The 18,832-nt window shown below is 42.4% G+C and overlaps 2 protein-coding genes across 2 annotated transcripts in view; one reads left to right on the top strand and one right to left on the bottom strand.

Annotated features, from left to right (window-relative positions):
• The first annotated feature begins 1,033 nt into the window (after window positions 1–1,033).
• Window positions 1,034–6,538, top strand: rrp8 (ribosomal RNA processing 8). The gene is made up of 7 exons (XM_017723105.2): window positions 1,034–1,650; window positions 3,109–3,370; window positions 3,446–4,220; window positions 4,330–4,459; window positions 4,937–5,043; window positions 5,605–5,701; window positions 6,095–6,538. Exons 1-7 carry the CDS (start codon window positions 1,558–1,560, stop codon window positions 6,206–6,208), a joined length of 1,578 nt encoding a protein of 525 aa, XP_017578594.1. The 5' UTR covers window positions 1,034–1,557; the 3' UTR covers window positions 6,209–6,538.
• Window positions 6,539–6,546: 8 nt separating this feature from the next.
• The window catches only part of LOC108442860 (dynein heavy chain domain-containing protein 1), a 29,951-nt gene continuing 17,665 nt past the window's right edge, over window positions 6,547–18,832 (bottom strand). The window contains exons 24-42 of the mRNA XM_017723106.2: window positions 17,032–18,772; window positions 16,506–16,735; window positions 16,241–16,424; window positions 15,939–16,041; window positions 14,397–14,546; window positions 14,109–14,300; window positions 13,380–13,811; window positions 12,917–13,289; window positions 12,719–12,829; window positions 12,438–12,614; window positions 11,240–11,418; window positions 10,136–11,149; window positions 9,489–9,666; window positions 9,239–9,364; window positions 8,465–8,690; window positions 8,295–8,386; window positions 7,789–7,935; window positions 7,098–7,708; window positions 6,547–6,931 (exon numbers count right to left, since the gene is read on the bottom strand). Of these exons, the coding sequence (XP_017578595.1) occupies window positions 6,557–6,931; window positions 7,098–7,708; window positions 7,789–7,935; window positions 8,295–8,386; window positions 8,465–8,690; window positions 9,239–9,364; window positions 9,489–9,666; window positions 10,136–11,149; window positions 11,240–11,418; window positions 12,438–12,614; window positions 12,719–12,829; window positions 12,917–13,289; window positions 13,380–13,811; window positions 14,109–14,300; window positions 14,397–14,546; window positions 15,939–16,041; window positions 16,241–16,424; window positions 16,506–16,735; window positions 17,032–18,772 (6,641 nt within the window). The 3' untranslated portion in view covers window positions 6,547–6,556. The remainder of the gene's footprint in view (window positions 6,932–7,097; window positions 7,709–7,788; window positions 7,936–8,294; window positions 8,387–8,464; window positions 8,691–9,238; window positions 9,365–9,488; window positions 9,667–10,135; window positions 11,150–11,239; window positions 11,419–12,437; window positions 12,615–12,718; window positions 12,830–12,916; window positions 13,290–13,379; window positions 13,812–14,108; window positions 14,301–14,396; window positions 14,547–15,938; window positions 16,042–16,240; window positions 16,425–16,505; window positions 16,736–17,031; window positions 18,773–18,832) is intronic.

The following is an 18,832-nucleotide window of genomic DNA, read 5'->3' as shown; positions in this document are numbered from 1 at the left end:
ATCTCTATAGTTATCTCTATTGTTATCTCACTTCTTCTTCCACACTTTTCTGTGATTAATGCAGCCCGAGCCGCTTAACGTACAGACTCTGTTCAAACTGCGTTCTGAAGGTCTCGGCGCTGTGACTTGTGCTCTGTATGTTTGGAGTTGATTGGATTGGTAGTTTTTAATAAAATTAAGTTTAAAAATTAAAAACCTCCCATAAGAAATGAACGGCGGAAAGTTCAGAGCTTCAGATTATAACTGACCCCGATGACGTCACAGCAGGCCACTCAGTCTCAGACACAGCCGATCACGCAGGGAATCGGCTTTAAAATCCTTAAACTTTAACCCAGAAACTCCATTCCAGTTTTAAATGGTAGAGAAACTCGTCCTTTCTGAAACCTCAAAATATCTCATCACTTTATCAATAAGCTTTAGAGTTATGAGCATTTGTTTGGCACTAGGCCCAGAAAACTGCCCCATTCACTCCCATGTAAATTTCTCAGAATCAGAATCTGCTTATTTCAGGATTTTCTCTGTTTAACTCGTCATAACTCAGACATTTTCTCCTCAATACACACAACATTACACCTAAATAATCCTCAAGGGGTCTCATCTCACACCATCTACCCGGTTAAGCGATAGAGTGAACATTTCCTGAGTTATGACTGTTTGTTCAGAGGGTGCAAATCGGACTCAAACAAGGCTTCTCCACTAAGAGCTGCATAATAACAGAGTGACCGTTCATTTGAATGATGTTTTATTTGAATTTCTTTCATTTATTTTCATCATCTGTTCTTGGTCTTTTTCTGGTTTTCGCTTTTTAAGTGTGTCGAAAATGTTACGTAAATAAATAAATATCATCTTTGCCGTTGCTGTTGGATTTTGGTTTGGGTGTCATATAAATGGGCTTTGTCTAATCTGAGAATATCGCGAGATGTTGAGATTAATCCGTTTTAATGTGCTGTTGATTTGAGCGTCATTCAGTAAAACAGTGTTGCCCCCATAAAGAGCTGGAAAAGCGACAGAATGAGACCCAGCGGAGTGAAACCGGGAGCTGATGAGGAACCGAGCCTTTCTACCTTCCTCAGCGGCGCGGGCGCGTCGGCTCGGACCGCAGAGACGCGCTGAGCTCGGCCGCGCTGTCCGTTCAGCCCCGGCGTGTTTAAACCCGCTGGTGCAGCAGGTGGCGCTACAGTCAGCTGGTCCAGCCTGCTGTACGACGAAGAAACGATGCCATGAGTCCGCGTGTGGTCCGCGTGTGCGTCGTCTGACCAGAGGACGGTTTTCCGGCCCCCAGAGCGGCTGGCCTTCACTGCGGGCAGTGGCCGGACAGGGTCGTCCGCGAACTTACAGCCGAGATACTTCAGTCAAACGAGGAGGCTTCGCCAGCTCGCTCGCATCTTCCCGTTCCACCTTAAAAGGAACAGCAGTTACATTCTAGCGTTTCATCATTTAAGGTGGAACGGTTTCGGTCAAGCCTGCCAGCCTTTAGCACTGACCGTACCGGTGTGGTGTCCGTCCCCTGTGTGACTCCGAGCTGACCGGGTTCTGTGTAACCGGGTCTCCACTAACATGTTCGCCGAGGAGGAGGAGTGGGCGGACGGCCAGTCGGCTGAAGAACCGGACCCTCCTGCTGGACTGAAGAGTAAGGCAGTCGTTGGGCAGGTAACTGACCCTTTACTTTGCTCACACTGGTCATTTTAACACTGGTCATTTGTGCCCGACGCGTTTGGTGCATTTCCTCCGTCCTCATGGCGACACGCCGGTTTACAGCCTGTAGTTCGTCCTTTCAGTGCAGTTTGTGCTGAGCCTCTTCGTTAAGGGTCAGTTTCTGACCACCACTGTTGGCTGGGCACTTTCTGATGGTAAACTATCCTCAGACCTGCAGCAGCACTGAGGTGTGTGGTCTTAACGCCGCGGTGGCTGAGAGGCAGCAGCAGTGCACTGCTTACATACTGGGGTCATAGCTGGGCTGAGGGTGGCCCACCACCCCGGTGGCGGTGGTCCTGCGGTGGTCCGTGTTCATCCCTCCCCCTGCTGTCGGATGAAAACCTCTCATCTTCTAATGGAAACTTTACAGGAGAAGGAAAAAACTGCTCTACTTTTAATGGAAGTCAATGGAACCAGAACTTTTTCTTCTGGTCCGGTCATCATGAAATATACACACAGTGGCGAGGCCAACAGGCATTTTCAATATATGTCAAAAACTGAAAAACGGAGATGCGAGGTTTTCTCCCGACAGCAGCGATATATGAATATATGAGTTCACTGTTAATATAGTACAGGCATGTTTTTTATACAAGTGGAGAACAAATATTTTTATGTGTATTTTAGGAATGTTGGCATTTTTGCATGTCCACATAAACAAAATCTCAAAAAAGACTAAACAAAATTTCAGACAAGCAGCTCCAATATGCTCAGGTGTGTTTTCACATTAATAGTACATGTAGAAATTAAACACACTCTAATGATTTTAGTATGAACACATGAAAAATATAATTTATCATTGTCCTTGAGTTTTGCTGTCCATTGTCAAACTGACTGATTTAGCCATTAAAATAGTTTAGTTTCATATTAAATTACGTAATAAAGGGGATGTCCCATCATTTAAAGTCTTCAGAGGAGCTGAGATTGGAAGCTTGTTCAGTTTTCCCCCCAATATTCACAGAAAGGTCAAATAATGAGCTGTTGAAAAACTGATATCATAAGCAGTGATATGAAAAATAGCGTCATTTTTTTTTTGCATGAAATATTTCGCCCGGTCACATTATATCGCAATAACGATATAATAAGCTACAATAATAATGTAATTGTTATTTTGCACAGAAATAAAAATAAATATTTACAAAGTTGGGGAAAATTGTTTTACTGAAAATATTACATAACTGAGACGACGGCGGACAAAGTTTTTTATTTTGATAAGCACTGAATTGGCTTGTCCGTTTGGCGTCAGTGTTGGACGAGGTAGAGAGGCCAGCAGATGCAACCAGATGGTAGATGTACCTGATAAAATGACCAATTAGTGAAGGTACAATTTAGTTCAATCTAATCAGCTGACAGCGGGAAAAATAGATGTTTAATAAGTGTTTGCATTTTTATGATTTTCATTGATCCCCTAAACAGACCAAGGCGATCAGCAAGCGCTGCCTTAGGCAAACTCTCCGGACCTTGGGGTCAGTGCCAAACTGGGACGGTATAAGAGATCCTGACAGCAGTGATGAGGAAGTGGAGAAAGCACCTGCGCCCGGACATAAAAAGAAGAAAAAGCCCAAAAAACGGAAGAAAATCTCTGGTGCTGTTACTGAAGGAGAGCAGCCTGAGGAAGTGGAGGCCTCAGAAACGCGCGTGAAGAAGCGAAAGACAAAGCTAAAACCAAAGCAACAAGGTCAGAATCGGCACATCAGCCACGGCCCATTTTTCCAGTTGTTATCCTGCACTGACGAACTGTTTCCCTCTACAGGTTCCAGGACTTCCCATGAGTCGGGAGGAGATGTGAATGCTGAAGGACCACAGAAAGGCAGTGAAGACACCACAGAGAACAAGCTGACTCGCAAACAGTGGAGGAACAAAGTGAAGAGCAAAAGACGGTGCAAGAATAAATACCGTCAGAATCCAAACGGAGTTGCGATGGTTAGAGAGAATGAAGAGAAGTTGGAGCGAATACAAGCGTCCTCAGAAGAGGAGAAAAAACCTGATGAGCGGTCATCTGCGAAAATGATGTCCAGACAGAATAGTGACTCTGTTGTCCCTGTAAATCCACAGACTCTTGAGAAAGACAAGGCCACAAAAATAAAGAAAAAGAAGAGGAAAGATGAAGAACGCGTGGGAGAGGAGTCCGTCTGCAAACAGCCCAGTACAGCAAATACAGAACAAGGTGAGAAACAAAAGCCAGTCAAACAGGATGAAGATTCTCAGGCCCCCACACAGAAGTTAAAGGGCCAGGTCACTGACGGCAGCGCGGAATTAACAGACGACAAACGAGAAAGAAGTAAAGAGGAGAGGAAGAGTTCTACCGACCGCTCCACTGCACTAAGGGCACGGATGGAGAAGCGATTAGAATCCGCTCGATTCCGCTACATCAACGAACTGCTCTACACCTCGACCAGCGGTGAGGCCAAACGCATGTTTAAGCAGGATCCTGACGCCATTGGGATTTACCACAAGGGCTACACAGAACAAGTGAGACGCTGGCCTGCGAACCCTGTGGACTCCGTCATCTCCTACATTCGACAGAAGTGAGACACATTGCTTCTGTTCGTAATTCCAGAGAATGTTTAATGCTGATCTTTCTCCCGAGTGTAAAGTGGTTAAACACTATTTGTCCTTTTTAAAATGATTTTGCAGACCAGCATCTTTGGTTGTAGCCGACTTCGGCTGTGGAGACTGCAAGATCGCACTGAGTGTAAAGAATAAAGTGCACTGCTTTGATTTGGCCCCTGTCTGTGACCTGGTCACTGCCTGTGATATGGCCCACGTGAGTCAGCTTCAACGCTATTTTTACTAAATATTGTTTAGACACAGAAGTGCTGTCAAATTTTGCTAACGTGGAATCATGTTTTGACGTTTGTATTGGGTGTTTTTCCTAGATTAAGACCAAATTTACCATAGTTAAAACTAAGAGTGCGTAGAGAACTCGGATTGCTTATTGGTGTAGATCACGATTAAGATGATTAATTCTCGTATGCTTGTGCTCACGGTGAAGAACGCTAAACTTCACATCCCTCCAGGGCTTCATTGTTCAGAATCTGAAGACTCATGAAACACATCCTGTGGAATTTTAGATCAGATTAAAATGTCCTGAAATTTCAATATTAGTACTCTCTACCAGTAATCTTAATATTTACCTGGTGCAGTGTTTTATGCATTGTATTGTGAGTCGTGGTGTGTCGGAAGCTTCTCAAATGAAGGTTTATCTGATGATATGGGTTCCTATTCATTTGTCCCTTCACAGGTACCACTTGCAGATTCCACAGTGGATATTGCCGTCTTCTGTCTCTCCCTCATGGGGACCAACCTTGGTGACTTTTTGGCCGAGGCAAACAGAGTCCTGGTGGATGGGTAATTTGTTCTTTGATCACTTTAATCAAATGAAACTCATAATTTTCATTTCTATAGATATACGGATTAATGTGTGATCTTTACAACTAGCTAAAGGCTGTGGCTGAATCTCCCGTCTCAAGTTTAAAGGGAGGACAGTTAAGGTTAAACACAGTGCAGGTCCCATTTGACACAAACACTTCGTATGTTGACGGTTCAGAGCAGAGAGAACACGATGGGCGTTGTGATAATGGAAGCCCAACACCGGCACTACGACACCTGAAAAGACAGCCGTCACGGCCGAAACCATTTCTGCAAACACATGTTACAGAAATAACACATCATCACGTCGACCTGTTGCTTGTAAGCACTACAAAACATTAAACAGGTCATGTCATAATTTCACTATAACCGCATGCCGTTATGTGATAACAGTAGGGATATGGACGTAGAGTGTTTGAGTCATTTTATCAGGGTTTTTATCAGAGGCATCTGTTGGCTCAAGGTTTCAGTATCGGTAAAGAAGAAGTATCTAAAATGTGAAAATGATGATTTTCTTTTTCCTTTTGTCATCCTTTGAAGGGGTGTTCTCAAAATTGCAGAAGTTGCGAGCAGGTTTGAAGATATACGCCCATTCGTTGGAGCACTGTCACGTCTGGGCTTTAAGCTGGTCAGTAAGGTAAGGCCAGACTTTTTTGCAGCTGTGAGTTGCTGTAGATTGATTTTCAAGCATTTGACGAATTTCATGGACAGTTAAATTACTATTACCACCAAAACTTTTGTGAAACGTTAAAGCATGAATTAAAAAATGTGATAATCACAGGTAAAGGCGCTGTAGGTGTAGCTCATGAAGGAAGCTAAATGAACAAGGAGTCAGTGGCTGCTTCACAGAGAATGCAGAGGGAAATGAATCTACAGCAATATTGGAACCTTTGGCCTCCTGTGTGCTGCTACCATTAGATTGATAAGCGTGTGTAGCTCACGTCTTAAAACAGTTAGTTGCTTGTACTTTTAGTAGCTTTTTGAGTATTTTATTGTTCATTTATTCCTTTTGCTCTTATTCCATCCTCAGGACACAGAAAACACCCACTTCTACTGCTTTGAGTTTATCAAGATACAAAATGCTCCAGATAACGTGAAGAAAATAGGACTTCAACTCAAACCCTGTCTGTACAAGAAACGATAGGTTACACTGAAAACTAGGATGCAGACAGAACAGGGAGCACAAACAAAAGGCCGCGGTGAGGTCATGTGAGATGCACAGTGTGACGATACGTAGAAAATAATGCTTCCATTTTGCGTAAATGTTCTAAGGCTGGCCCGAACGATTCGCCAGAATACGAAGTTTGTTCAAACCGCTACGAGTTCTGTAAATTCATCAGACTGAGATTAAAGTCATTTGTGTGTTTCCCATTATGTGTATTTTTAAAACTGACTTTTAAAGCAATGTTTTGAACTTTGGTAAGATGTTAAGCATCGTGGTTTATGTAAACTTTGATTAAACTTTTATGTAAAATCCTTGAGTGGAATGAAGTTAGTACTTGACTGTGCTGTGTTGGAGTGTGCTGACTAATCGAACTCTTCTCAGAGTACAAAGCGCTGGCTCTAATCTTGTCATGAGGGGAACATGCGTGGCAATGTTTACTTCTGAGAGGCTCCAGGCTTCATCTTCATTGTCCTTGTCCAGGTACAGGGGACAGTTATACAGAGGCATAGAACAGGAGTGTGGACTGTCAGTGCCTCTCTCTTGAGCTCTGACCCAAAGATAAGGAAGAGGACAAGGCTGAGAGGATAGGGTGTCCTGCAGAACTCCAAGCCTTGTATCCCACAGTGCTCCATGCAGCTCTAGTCCAGAAAGGCAGATACCGCTTGAAGGCATCGAGGCTGGAGATAGTGCAGCATCTAGGACCTGAAGATGTAAAGACAAAGTGTACTATGTAAGTTCCATGTTTCCCGGGTCCTCTTTCATTCATGCCCTCTTGGAGCAACTGAGTTCCCTTATGGGAATTCCTTGTGGGAATGTTGAAATTTGGAATGAAAAGCATTGCAAACCTGTTCTGGTGTTGACAATTTACCTGAAAATGCAGCGAAAAGTGGCTGACATCTCGCTGCCTGATGTGGACAGTCTCCCTGATCAGGGCTGCCAGAAAGCCACGGGGGTTAGCAAAGGCAGATAAGCAGTAGACATGACATGAACCACTGGGTTCCAGCGACTGATACGTTCTGAGCAAATGCGCTCGAGTCTCCAGCTTTGAAATAGTGGATGATGTAACATAGGAAGGAGCAGAGGGGACACAGGATGGCTGAAAAGTGTTGAGAAATGAGGACACCACCTCTGTAAGGTGCTCCCACTCGGTTTGAAGGAAAGTACGCAAGGGGCTTAATGACACCGTTCCCTCACACGTGCCTTTGCTCCCCTCTCTGTAGCTCATCTCGTCGTGTAAAGCTTGTAATCTTTCCTGAGCCTTTTTGTAGTCTGGGAACTTTGGGATGTGATTCAAGACGGCTGCGCCTCTGACAGCTGAGAAGCTGCCTTGGGACTGAAGGAGCAGGATGCCGAGTCTGTGACTTCTTACTTTCACCATTTCATTTGTCATAAATGCACTGAAGCCTAGTGCACCAGACTCATTACTGCTCAGTGTGGTTTGAACACGCTGCTCCAGACCTTTCAGTAGATCCTTCTCATCTGAAAACATGAAGAAAATTAATTAAACTCAGTTTCTGAAGTTTCTCTCAAAGGTTAGTACTGCAAATGAGTTTTCATACCAGAATATCCTGTCATGATCATTTCTGAAAGCGTGTGAGGGCCACTTCCCCACATGAGAGGTGCTGGTCGTAGGCAAACTCTGCACACTGCCTCCACAACCTCTAAGTCAGCAGAATCTGACGCATGACCACCATATATCAAGTAAGCTATAGAAAGAAAGAGTAATGCTCTTCTTAATGCTTTAAGAAGGCTGTGTGATCTGATGAATATGAAGAAAAATAGCTTACAATCGTTTTATGAAACTAAAACTTTAACCGCAGTTCACGGAGTCAATCTCTTCAAGTAAATACACGCAGCGTTCCCTTTATGCCCGGCTGATTTATCCAAATTTCGTAGGGAGCACTCTTAAGATCAGTTTGCAGATTCTCTACAAACATATTTTAGATTAAGCTTGTACTTGGATTGGTGTAATTTTCTAAAAGGAAAACTGAAAACACTGAATATTTGTTTTTTTTAAGAGTTTGTGGAATAACCCGACTACCATAATCAACTGAACCAATAGTACCTGCTATGTATTCCAGTGCTCCAGTGGGGTCTCTGCAATGTTGGGCAATATGAACCTGAGCATCAACCAAAGCAAGCAGGTCCTCTTGAGTCCTGAGGAAACAACAAAATGAGCAGTTAATTTCTTTCTTTGTTGTTCACTGTTTAACATTCACTGTGGAAGGTTCTTACCAGTTATAAAGGTTCCCTTGTCCTAGATGCTTTAACTTTTGTCTCTGCAACAACACAGAATGAAGAATAGCACAGCGAATAAGAGGCTCTACCAATTGTACGGTGTATCTAGATGAGGTGGCTGGAAGAGTTGTGGATATAACTTGTCTCAGAGAGGAGCACAGCTCATCCTTCAGGTCCCAGTGAGAGCCGCACACCAAGTGCAAGGCATCAATCCTCACTACAGCTGCATTAGGAAACAGAGCAGCAGCATAACTGTCACTTTCATACTGCAAGAAGGTTTGGGAAAAAACATAATGAGGTTCTTTTCAGAGTAAGATTAAGTGACCCTTATTAGTCCCACAATGGGGAAATTTCACCTCCGCATTTAACCCATCCGTGAAGTGAAACACCACATACACACTAGTGAGCACACACACACTAGGGGGCAGTGAGCACACTTGCCCGGAGCGGTGGGCAGCCCAATCCGCAGCGCCCGGGGAGCAGTTGGGGGTTAGGTGTCTTGCTCAAGGACACCTCAGTTATGTGCTGTCGGGTCTGGGGATCGAACCGACGACCATCCGGTCACGAGGCTGGATCCCTGACCTCCAGCCCACGACTGCCGCAACGTTCTCTATATTTTACTTCAGTGTAATATGGCAATAAGCTAACAGCACTTTTGAGACTGATGCGCATGTAGAATTAGCATAGAACTGCTGTTATAATGGCCATAGTGAGATCAAGGTAAAATGCAGTCACGATGACAAGACTAATCGGTTGAAAACAATCAAATACCTGGAACAGAAAGTGGAGCATTGCCTTTTGTTATAAACCACAACCGGAAATTGGGGTGCACATGGTTTTCTGCACATCTTCCAACCAATCTGAGCCCCTTTACTGTCTCCAGACCTGCCAGTTGCCCTTCAAAACATTTGAAACACAAAAAACATCTTTTTCTACCATTATTTAACCAAGTCTAGAGTGGTAATTAAGTCTCAATAATTAAGTCTCCAGTTAAAGGCATAATAATAAAGAGCAAAGCAACCTTTTGTTGTGAAGGACATCAGTTGTTTTAGTTGAGAAACCACTTCGACATCCCAACGGTCAAGCAGGTGACAGTTGTTCAAGACCAGCCAATGGCCAGCCTGACCAGCTGAGTCAAGTGCTGAGAGAAGAACATCTCTTTGGCATTTGGTCCCAAAAGAAATGACAGTCACTTCCACCTGTTGATGAGTATGAGAAAAGTACGCGCTAGCATTCAAAACTTTGGAAACCAATGTTGTCAATAAGACAAAACAAAGGTAGTTGCAGTGATTCTTATATGTTAGTCTTAAAGGTTTCAAAGAATTAGGACACTTTGAAGTTTTAAATATTACTAAAGAAATTTTAGATGTGTCCAGTATAATAAACAGAGATGTACTTGATTCTAAATCATTAAGATTGAAATCATAAAATTAATATCCAGAATTCTTCACATTTCCAAGATGATGATAAAACCATGGTGGTGAAATCTGAAGGCAGATAACTTGACAAAGAAATAGTTTGATGCAGTATATTATCATTTTATTCACTTCTTGTTTGCACAAAATAAAAAAAAAATAATATGAAACTCATTTTTGAACACTAATGTAAATCCTCATATATGAAAATACAGTACCTGATGTAAACAAAGCAAAGCTAATAAAACCTTACCCCCTTCTCGTCAGCTTGGTACCGGGCAACTTGTTTAATCCAATAGAGAGGGTGGATGCTTCCTGACTCGTCTTGGCTTTGACTGGGTAAGGTTACAATTACAGGCCCAAAATGTCTAGACAAACAGTGAGAGAGTGCCTCTGGAGAACCAGGGTGAGGGCCACTTGCCACACCTGAAGACAAAGACTGTCCTTGCTGACAGGCAGTGAGGTCATCTGCCACCGCTGCAAGCCACTGTGGAAAGAATGTTTTCCAGAGAATAGCACGCTGTAATGTTGTCAGGTGGGAATGTGACTGACAAGGAACAGGTCCAACCACAGTGGATGAAGGAAAGCGTAGGTACTCTTGCCACTGTCTAGATGAACTCCTGAGAGAGGAGACCAAGCCATGGAAGGGTGGGATTTTCTCTAAGAGACGAACATCAGCTTGTATGTGCCGTGGTATCCAGCTTGGAAGCTCAGCAGCAGACTGTTCAGATAATGGAGCACATTCTGTGGATTCCATGTCACTGATTCCTTTGAGGAACGTGACGTGTTCAGCCTCAGAGCAGCCCTCATTGTGCTTAAAGAACACTACAGACACAAGCATCCTCAGTACCTCTGCATGACTCTGTAGTAAGCAGGGTCTGTATTGAGCAAGTATGTGCGACACAATCCTGTGTGAAATTTCTGACATGACCACACCACCGACTGCCTCCCCACTACACGCAACATCTGGCGGGCCCTTCAGGGCTAAAGCTTCCCGCAAAGCGAGCAAGAAGTTGTGCAGAGGAAAGGAATAGAAAGGGGACAGTCGTCCAACCTCCTGGAGAGCCTTATAGAGGTCTGTGGCCAGTACAGCTGTGCGGTGAAACTCATTAAGCAGTGGTTTGTGGTAATCTATATTACTGGACAGCTGGTCAATCTCAGCGTGAAGTTTCAGTGAAATGTACTGACACACTGAGACACGTGGTAGGAACTCAGGGTCCTGCAGCAGTGGTGTGAAAGACTGCAGCATGAAATCCATCAAGGAAGCCTGAAACGTATGAATGTTGCAGTGATTTGACATTTTAATGTAATATTCACTTTATTTTAAACAAAATTGTGAAAAAGTGTAGTTCAGTACCTCCTCTAGGTGAAGCTTGTCCTTAAGTACTTGTTTATTTCTTTTTGCTTGGCAGTGCTGCATCCACACCTCTGAGCACTCAGACTGGAGAATATTATTCAGTACAATATCCTGGACCTCAGAGGTGCTTAAGGCGAGATCAATAACCTTGACCTTTTCTAGGATTAAGGGGTGAATCTCTAGCAGGAAGTAAGTGAGAAAATGGAAATGGTTATAATAAACAAAGCACATACACTCACCGGCCACTTTATTAGGTCAGTTGCTTTACTGTTCAGTTGCTTGTTAACACAAATAGCTAATCAGCCAATCACGCGGCCGCAGCTCACTGCATTTAGGCCTGTAGAGGTGGTCAAGACGACCTGCTGAAGTGCAGACCGAGCATCAGAACGGGGGAGAAAGGGGATTTAAGGGGCTTTGAACGTGGCGTGGTTGTTGGTGCCAGACGGGCTGGTCTGAGTATTTCAGAAACTGCTGATCTGCTGGGATTTTCACGCGCAACCATCTCTAGGGTTCACAGAGAACGGTCCGACAAAATCCTTTATGTGGAAACAGTTTCAGTGAATCAAAATTCATTTTAGGCATGTATGACTCTCAAAGTCTAAAATGTAGTGCAAATGTCTGTCTACCATATATGCATATAATTTTATCATACACATTTCAAAACAAAACACTTTCATGTTTGAAATCTGTAGAGTCATAGCATGTTGCAAAATTGGGCAGCTTTACACTCAAAACCTTTGTCCATAAATCTAGATTTCCACAAATGTCACACAGCACCAACAAAGAATGCTGTTAAGAAAGAGTAGACATGGTATTGCATCATGAGGAAGACCCCAAGTGACCTTCATGCTTCAGTGGCCCTTTCCCTTAGCTAGGCTGGTCAGTTTAACAAGTCAGGTGGTTTAGCCCAGGGAAGCCATGGAAATGTGTTATTATTACAGTAATGTGTATTTATTTTAAAAACCGTACTTGAATTCAAGGACAAAGGTTTATAAGGGTGTCCAGGTTACTAGTTTATGCACATTTAGTATATCAGTAGCAGTAATGTGTGATTTGTAACATTATAGAAGTTATGAAACATACATACATAAACAATACATTGAATATATTCTTACAGATAAAAAGTAAATCATCCTTTTTACATAAACATTTTTTTAAATGATCAGTTTTAAAGCCTTATAAGGCAACAATCTCTCACCATCAAACAGAGCCCGTACTGGAAGAGCAGTGCTTATGAAGAGGCGAAATTCAGAATGAAGCGCTTCAACAGGATGGAACACATCAAGACAGTGGCTTCCACCAGGCCGAGCTAAGACGTTGAGAAAGTCTTCACTGGCAACAGCGTGCTCAACATGAGTAAGGAGCACTCTCAAACCTGTTAAAAAGTGAGCATGTCAGGAGAGACATCTTCAGCTCCTGTTGTGCTTCAGGACACTGGGATTTCAAAGGTGATGAGCAAACGTTGCACAGACTGCACACCTTTCACTGCTCCCTGCCGGAGTTTGTCAAGAAATTCCGGGTCGTCTGCTGAAACGACAAGCTCATACTCCTCATCCTTATGAGATCTTCCATAATCTCCTAGGAACTGATCTGAAATACCATCAAAATGTGTGAAATCACAAATTTATAAAAGATCATATTTGATATACAACAGACAATAATGATAGAGTTAACCACCTGTCAGCACATGTTGCTGTGTGTCTGCTAGCAAAGCCCAGCTGTGAGCCCATGGAACTCTGTGACCCCACAGCAACAGTTTCAAGAGCAGATGGGGAGGCACTGCTTGTATAAGATGGTCATCAACCCCAACTGCTCGAGCCACAGCCCTGTGAAGCTCCATAGCCACAGGAATGGGTACAAAGAGGGAGTCCTGAAAACAAGTAGACTGTGGTCCACTTCGTGGGTCTTCTGGACTTCCTGTGAGACACATTTCGTTCCATTTTTCCAGCAGATCAAGTCGAATGTCAGGCCCAAATGGGCCTAAGTAAGCTATGGCACCAGCCAAAATCAGTGCATCTCCAGAAATGGTGTGGCTATTCATTTTTAATTCCTACGAAAAGGAAATAAAGATTTTGAGGAACTGATTCATTTTTGTGCGACATCGAAAATAAAAATATAAAATTATTCAGCTTATAATTGCCTCTTCAACTGAGATCCACTTCTCAGTGTGGTCGCTCAGTTGCTCGATAGCAGCAGCAGCCTCCTTCTCTTGGTCTTCAACCTTTTGGAGCTGGGCAGCAAGGTCCTCCAAGTTATTTCTCACCAACTGCTGTTGCTTCTCCATATCCTCCAACTTACCTCGCGCAACCTCTTCCTGCAGCCTAGCCACTCGCAGCCGAGCGCGGCTTTCAGACATGCTCTTGAGCAAATTCTTCTTCTGGGCTTCCCGTGGGGCCATATGCCGCTGAACACAAGCGTACTGGTACACTGCTTGTAACCAACAGCTCAAAGATTCACATGCTCGACTCACATCACACACCAAGTGTGGTTGAAAGTCTGGTGCCTTTACAACTTGACCCAGCTTTTCAAACAACTCATCCTTTAGGTTTGAGCGGTCAAAGAATTCCAATTCCTGATACAGTAAGAGACAGAAAGGGAAAAAGCTCTTTTAAATTTTTTTTTTTATTTTAACAACCTATATAATTAATGCAATAAATAACAACTAACAAGGGTAAAGATTATGTTGGGGGGGGTGGGGGGGGGGCATAATCCAGGACTGGACATCCAGAATTGTTTTTTTCTAATAAATTTTCGTTATTAATGCATATGACTGAACTCAGCAGTTAATTGCCACATTTATTGGTGTGATAAGAGCAGGAAAATCACCAATCTGTGCCGGACACTGATTTTCCACACTCTGGTCTCTAACCTGTAAGAAATTGGGCTGCCCTAGAAGTTGTTTGCCGCTTTCCCAGTTGCATGGACGATTGAATAGCATGCAAATAGCATTTATAAGCATGACAACTCCATCAGGGGGATGTCTGTAGTGTCGCACCTCATCAAGGTCAGACTGGTTTAAAGACTGCAAGGCCGTAAGGGCTGCCTGATACAATGGGCTCACCTAAATGGAACACAAGTCAGTCATTCTAAACACAAAATACTCAATGCATAACAAAAGACATGCAAATGCGCACTATGTTGAAAATGTCAGTCTAACCTCATTCAGGGCTTCTTGAGCTTGCTGGTCAGCTAGTTCTAACTGTTCCTCTAGATGAGAAAGTCGCCCCTCTTCCAGTAGACAGTGCTGGCGAGCTTGTTCACAATGTGTGCGCTCAGTGTCCACAGCTACTTGCAGCTGGTTCAGCCACTACGGCAGAAAAGTCATGAGCTTTGTATTTCTGCCTGATGGCAATTTTTGGTAAACCTAAAGTACAGGGCCGTCTTTAGCTAAATGGACACTGAGTTTTTTGTTGTTTTGGCTATGTGTACTTGAGCACACTGGATTTCAAATAAAACAGTGACTATTTGATGTGATGTACATACGTCAATATGGATCTTCAGTTCTGGTTTTTGGCCTTACAGAGATTTTACTGGATTATCTGCCTCTCTTAATCATAATATACACCTTTAGAAGGTGAAATGCCTTATAAGAGTTTTGCTAAAGCTCATTTAAAGAACATTGTTTTTAAACAGCTGGCCTATTGGCTGATTAAATTTAGGCTAAGCTCTTTTAAAATTAGGATTTTTAAAGGTCTAGGCCTTTCCTGGACTCCTGTTCTGTACCCAAACCTGTTTGCATCACTTGGACATGTTTTCTGAACATTTAACTATGTCCCTAGTCTTAAACTGCCCCTTTCCCACCCTTGGGGAATGTGCTGCAGGCATAAATTTTAGAATGAGTGTATGTTTACAAAAAACAATAAGATTAAAGTTAATAAGATAAACTCTTATTATCTTGTCTTTGTACCATTTTCAATTAAACACAGTTTATTAGTTTTTCTCATACTCTGCCAACTTTTTTGGAACTGGGGTCGTAGATGGCATTTGCATTTATAATCAGTTGCTGTTGTATTACAACATGACAGCCAGAGGCCACATATAACATTTTCTGATTTTTCTGATTTTTTACGTGTAACATTTTCTGATTTTATGTGCCAAAAACAGTCATAATTCATTTTTCCATGACCATTTTCCAGCCTGTGGTGAACCTCTTTGTTACAGTGCCTTTAAGACTGATATATGTAACTGAGGCCTGTTCTTATAGTGCCTAATTCAAAAAGCAGTCTATGAGTTACCACATGTTCTAAATACCAATACGGCAAAAAGTAACATGACAATACTTTTAAGAACTTTTCACGATGCACATTAAATTACATATGTGTGTGACACATTATGTGACACATTAAATTGATATTTTCTGACATCTGTTAAACTGCAAAAGACAAAAGTGTCACATACTGAATATACTAATATACTATCAGACTATATGAATACATTATATATATATATATATATATATATGTATATGTATACATACTTCCAATAGCATTTACCATTGTTCCAAGCTGTTAATTTAGAAAATAAACAATTAATTGTGCATCACAATCTACAGAGGTGAGTTCCCCATAGAGGATGTGTATTTATCTTGACTTGGAAAATTAACAAAACCTTTTGACCTATTGCAAAAAAGACCTACTAAGAATTTTTAAGTAAACTCATATCTAAATATGGCATTCAGATAATGCAAATATATTATTACCTTCTGGGTCTCATCAACTTTGGCCTGAAGTCTGAAAAGCTCTTGGTTGTACTCTTGTGCTGTGTCAGTCATATTTTTCACCCGGGCCAGAACTGTTGCCACTCTGATGCACCACGGCGGACAAATGAGTGACCAAAGTAAGTAGATCAGTGCTATGCAGTGAATTTCACAAACGCAACAGGAAAAATGATGTTTTGTTTCATGTCAGTCATCATCAATCATCACCTACTACTAGTTCAACTACTCCTACTACTCATAACTAACCACACCTACTACTCACATCACATGCCATCAGTGCGTACCTGTTAGCAGGTCCTCTAACTTGCTCACAGAGGTGGACACTGAGGTGGGAGAAGTATGTCATTAGCTCGAAATAGGTATGAGGGCCGAATGGTTGGATGTTCAGGAAGGTGGAGGCATATTTTATAGCAGATTGGTGTATTCCAGGCATCGCCTGAGCAATACTGGCCACTAAGGTCTTGTCAGCTGAAAGGAAATGGAACAAAACCCATGTGATTAAAACATGAACAATTACTTTTGGGCATTATAAAACAAGACCAAACCAACCTTGAACATCTGACTCTGAAATCTGAAGACGGGTTAGATGATGTGAGGCAATTTCAACCAAAGTCTCAGAACTCCATGGCTGGTACACCTCTACACACAAGCAGAGGCTTACAACCTTGGAAACATGTGGCACAATAACAGATGACTGTCCAGACGGTCTCTCAGAACTGCCTTGGTTAAGAGGCAGTAACAAGAACATGTGGAGGTTTCTTAGTTTGTTTCTGAAATACCTGAATTGAAGAGAAATATAATTGATCAGATATATATTAATTGTAGTGTACACCATATAGGCTGCATATAGAATGACAAGACAGGAAATAACAGAGAGACATTGCTAATCTATATTAATAATAATCTAACATTATTTAGTGTGACATATTTGTAAGTTAAAGAGTACATAAAGAACAGTCCCTGAGCTAGCTGAGCATTTCATATGTCTGATTGATGAGCTTGACTATAAAACACCATTTTTTGAGATTAATATAAAAAAAAACCAAAAAAAAAAAAACAATTATATAGGTCTTACTTTTCAAAGACCTGGGCAGTCCTTATAGGATTGTGAGAGTTCTTCATTACGGCACTGATATTTGGTATCATATCTTTCAGTTCTTCATCTGAATAAAGCCCTGGGCCTGTTCCATTAGCCATGGCCACCATTAGCTTATCTCTAGTGGTCTGGCTGATCGTCTCATGGATCAAAAACACTACATGTCCACCATGCACATCAATCTGCTTCATAGCCGCTCTCAGTATCTCCTTTAGTTTGCCCTCATTTCCACCATGAATCTCAATTAGTTGATACCCTGTCAAGTAAGCTGCTAGGCGTACGGTGGTCTTTCGGCCTGTTTTCTTTGTTGCTCCAAACAGAACTCCATGTCCACCAGGAATAAGTAAGGCACGTAGGATATGCACAAGTTGTTGTATCCTTTTGCGATACACAGTAAAGTTGGCAGATACACAATTATCTTCTTCCTCTTTTCTTTTTATAATGTGAGCCAGCTGCTGTACCAGACTGTCCAGGTCTCTCTCCTGGTACACTGAGTGCTGCTTAGCCTGTTGCTGTGCTATACATTTGTGTGGTTCACGAAATTCTGGGCTGTAGACTACACTACAGGCAGAAGAACCCATTTCAAGCAGCATCTGAAGAAGCAATTTGCAACTGGCTTGAGGTTTTTCACATGCTGAAATATCGGAGTGATTCAGTTCATACTGAAGAGCCATGCTTTGGCTCACTGTTTTGCTAGAACTTTCAGAAGAGTCTTCAGGACAAAGAATCTCAGGTGAACATCTAGTGCTTGGTGCTGATTCAGACCGGAACTCTATTTTAGGGTTGTTTTTCTCATTTTTGCTCCATCTGCTTGAAGAAGTGGCGCTATAATCATCATCGATTTGACTCACTGAAAAGCTGGAGTCTGAGCTAATCTTTTCCTCAGAGCTCTCCGATTCCTCAGAGTGCTTTGAACATCTAGTCAATTCAGCCAGTGAAGAATTCTCAAACTCTTTTCTTGATGTGATAAGCTGATCCTCATCTTGCTGAATAGGAGTTGAATGTTGATTCTGGTTTAGATCATCACATGCTGGGCCAGATCGGTCTGCTCCACTAGTCTGAGATTCAGCCACCAGCCTACCACCAAAATTCTCCTCGGACACCTGGATTAGAGTTAACACCAGTTTTTGAATCTCCTCATCTGAAGACAGGCGATCTCCAAAGGTACGCAAACACTCATGCATCCACAGATGAGCAATGTTGAGCACATTTGCTGTTTGACGAAGAGAAGCTGGAGCAAATTGAGGCAGGATAGGAGAAGGTGGAGTTCTTGGATCCCATAGGCGCATCCCTTGGAACACTTTTAGAAGATCATGTAGAGAAAACACAATGTGGGGAGCATGTGCGGAAGAGTGAAAATGCTTATGCACAGCATGATATACATCAAATGTGGCAGCAACAATACATCGTGTCATATCAGCAATCCTTGGCATGAATGGGAAATTTTTCAGCCACTGCTGTAATTGTGTGGAATGCATAGAAAACAGAACATCTACTGTCACATCAGGAAGCACAAAGATAGTGAACAGTCTCGAGAGCCGTGGGGAAATCTGCTTGCAGCTGTTTTTGTTTGTTCCAAAAGTGCTGCAAGTACCTAGATAATTTATTGCTCCAGAGCAGAACAACTTAAAGTAACGGCCATCTGAGGTCAGCACTCCATCCCTAGAGATGCACTGACGCAAGTTCTCCAAAAGCATTGATGTCTTTCCATTATTATCATCTGGTGAGATGGAAAAGAGAAGAGGTAACAACTAAAACTACAAGACCATTTTTAATCAAG

Source organism: Pygocentrus nattereri, chromosome 17 (assembly GCF_015220715.1).
Source record: "Pygocentrus nattereri isolate fPygNat1 chromosome 17, fPygNat1.pri, whole genome shotgun sequence".
NCBI classification, from domain to species: domain Eukaryota; kingdom Metazoa; phylum Chordata; class Actinopteri; order Characiformes; family Serrasalmidae; genus Pygocentrus; species Pygocentrus nattereri.
This window is presented reverse-complemented; position numbering and strand designations above follow the sequence as displayed.

What these genes read in the sequence shown, in the direction of transcription:
- rrp8 (XM_017723105.2), top strand. Translation starts at nt 1,558, where the DNA reads ATGTTCGCCGAGGAGGAGGAGTGGGCGGACGGCCAGTCGGCTGAAGAA. An exon ending in GTAAGGCAGTCGTTGGGCAG is followed by an intron (nt 1,651 to 3,108) that starts GTAACTGACCCT and finishes TCCCCTAAACAG; the next exon opens with ACCAAGGCGATCAGCAAGCG. An exon ending in GCTAAAACCAAAGCAACAAG is followed by an intron (nt 3,371 to 3,445) that starts GTCAGAATCGGC and finishes TTCCCTCTACAG; the next exon opens with GTTCCAGGACTTCCCATGAG.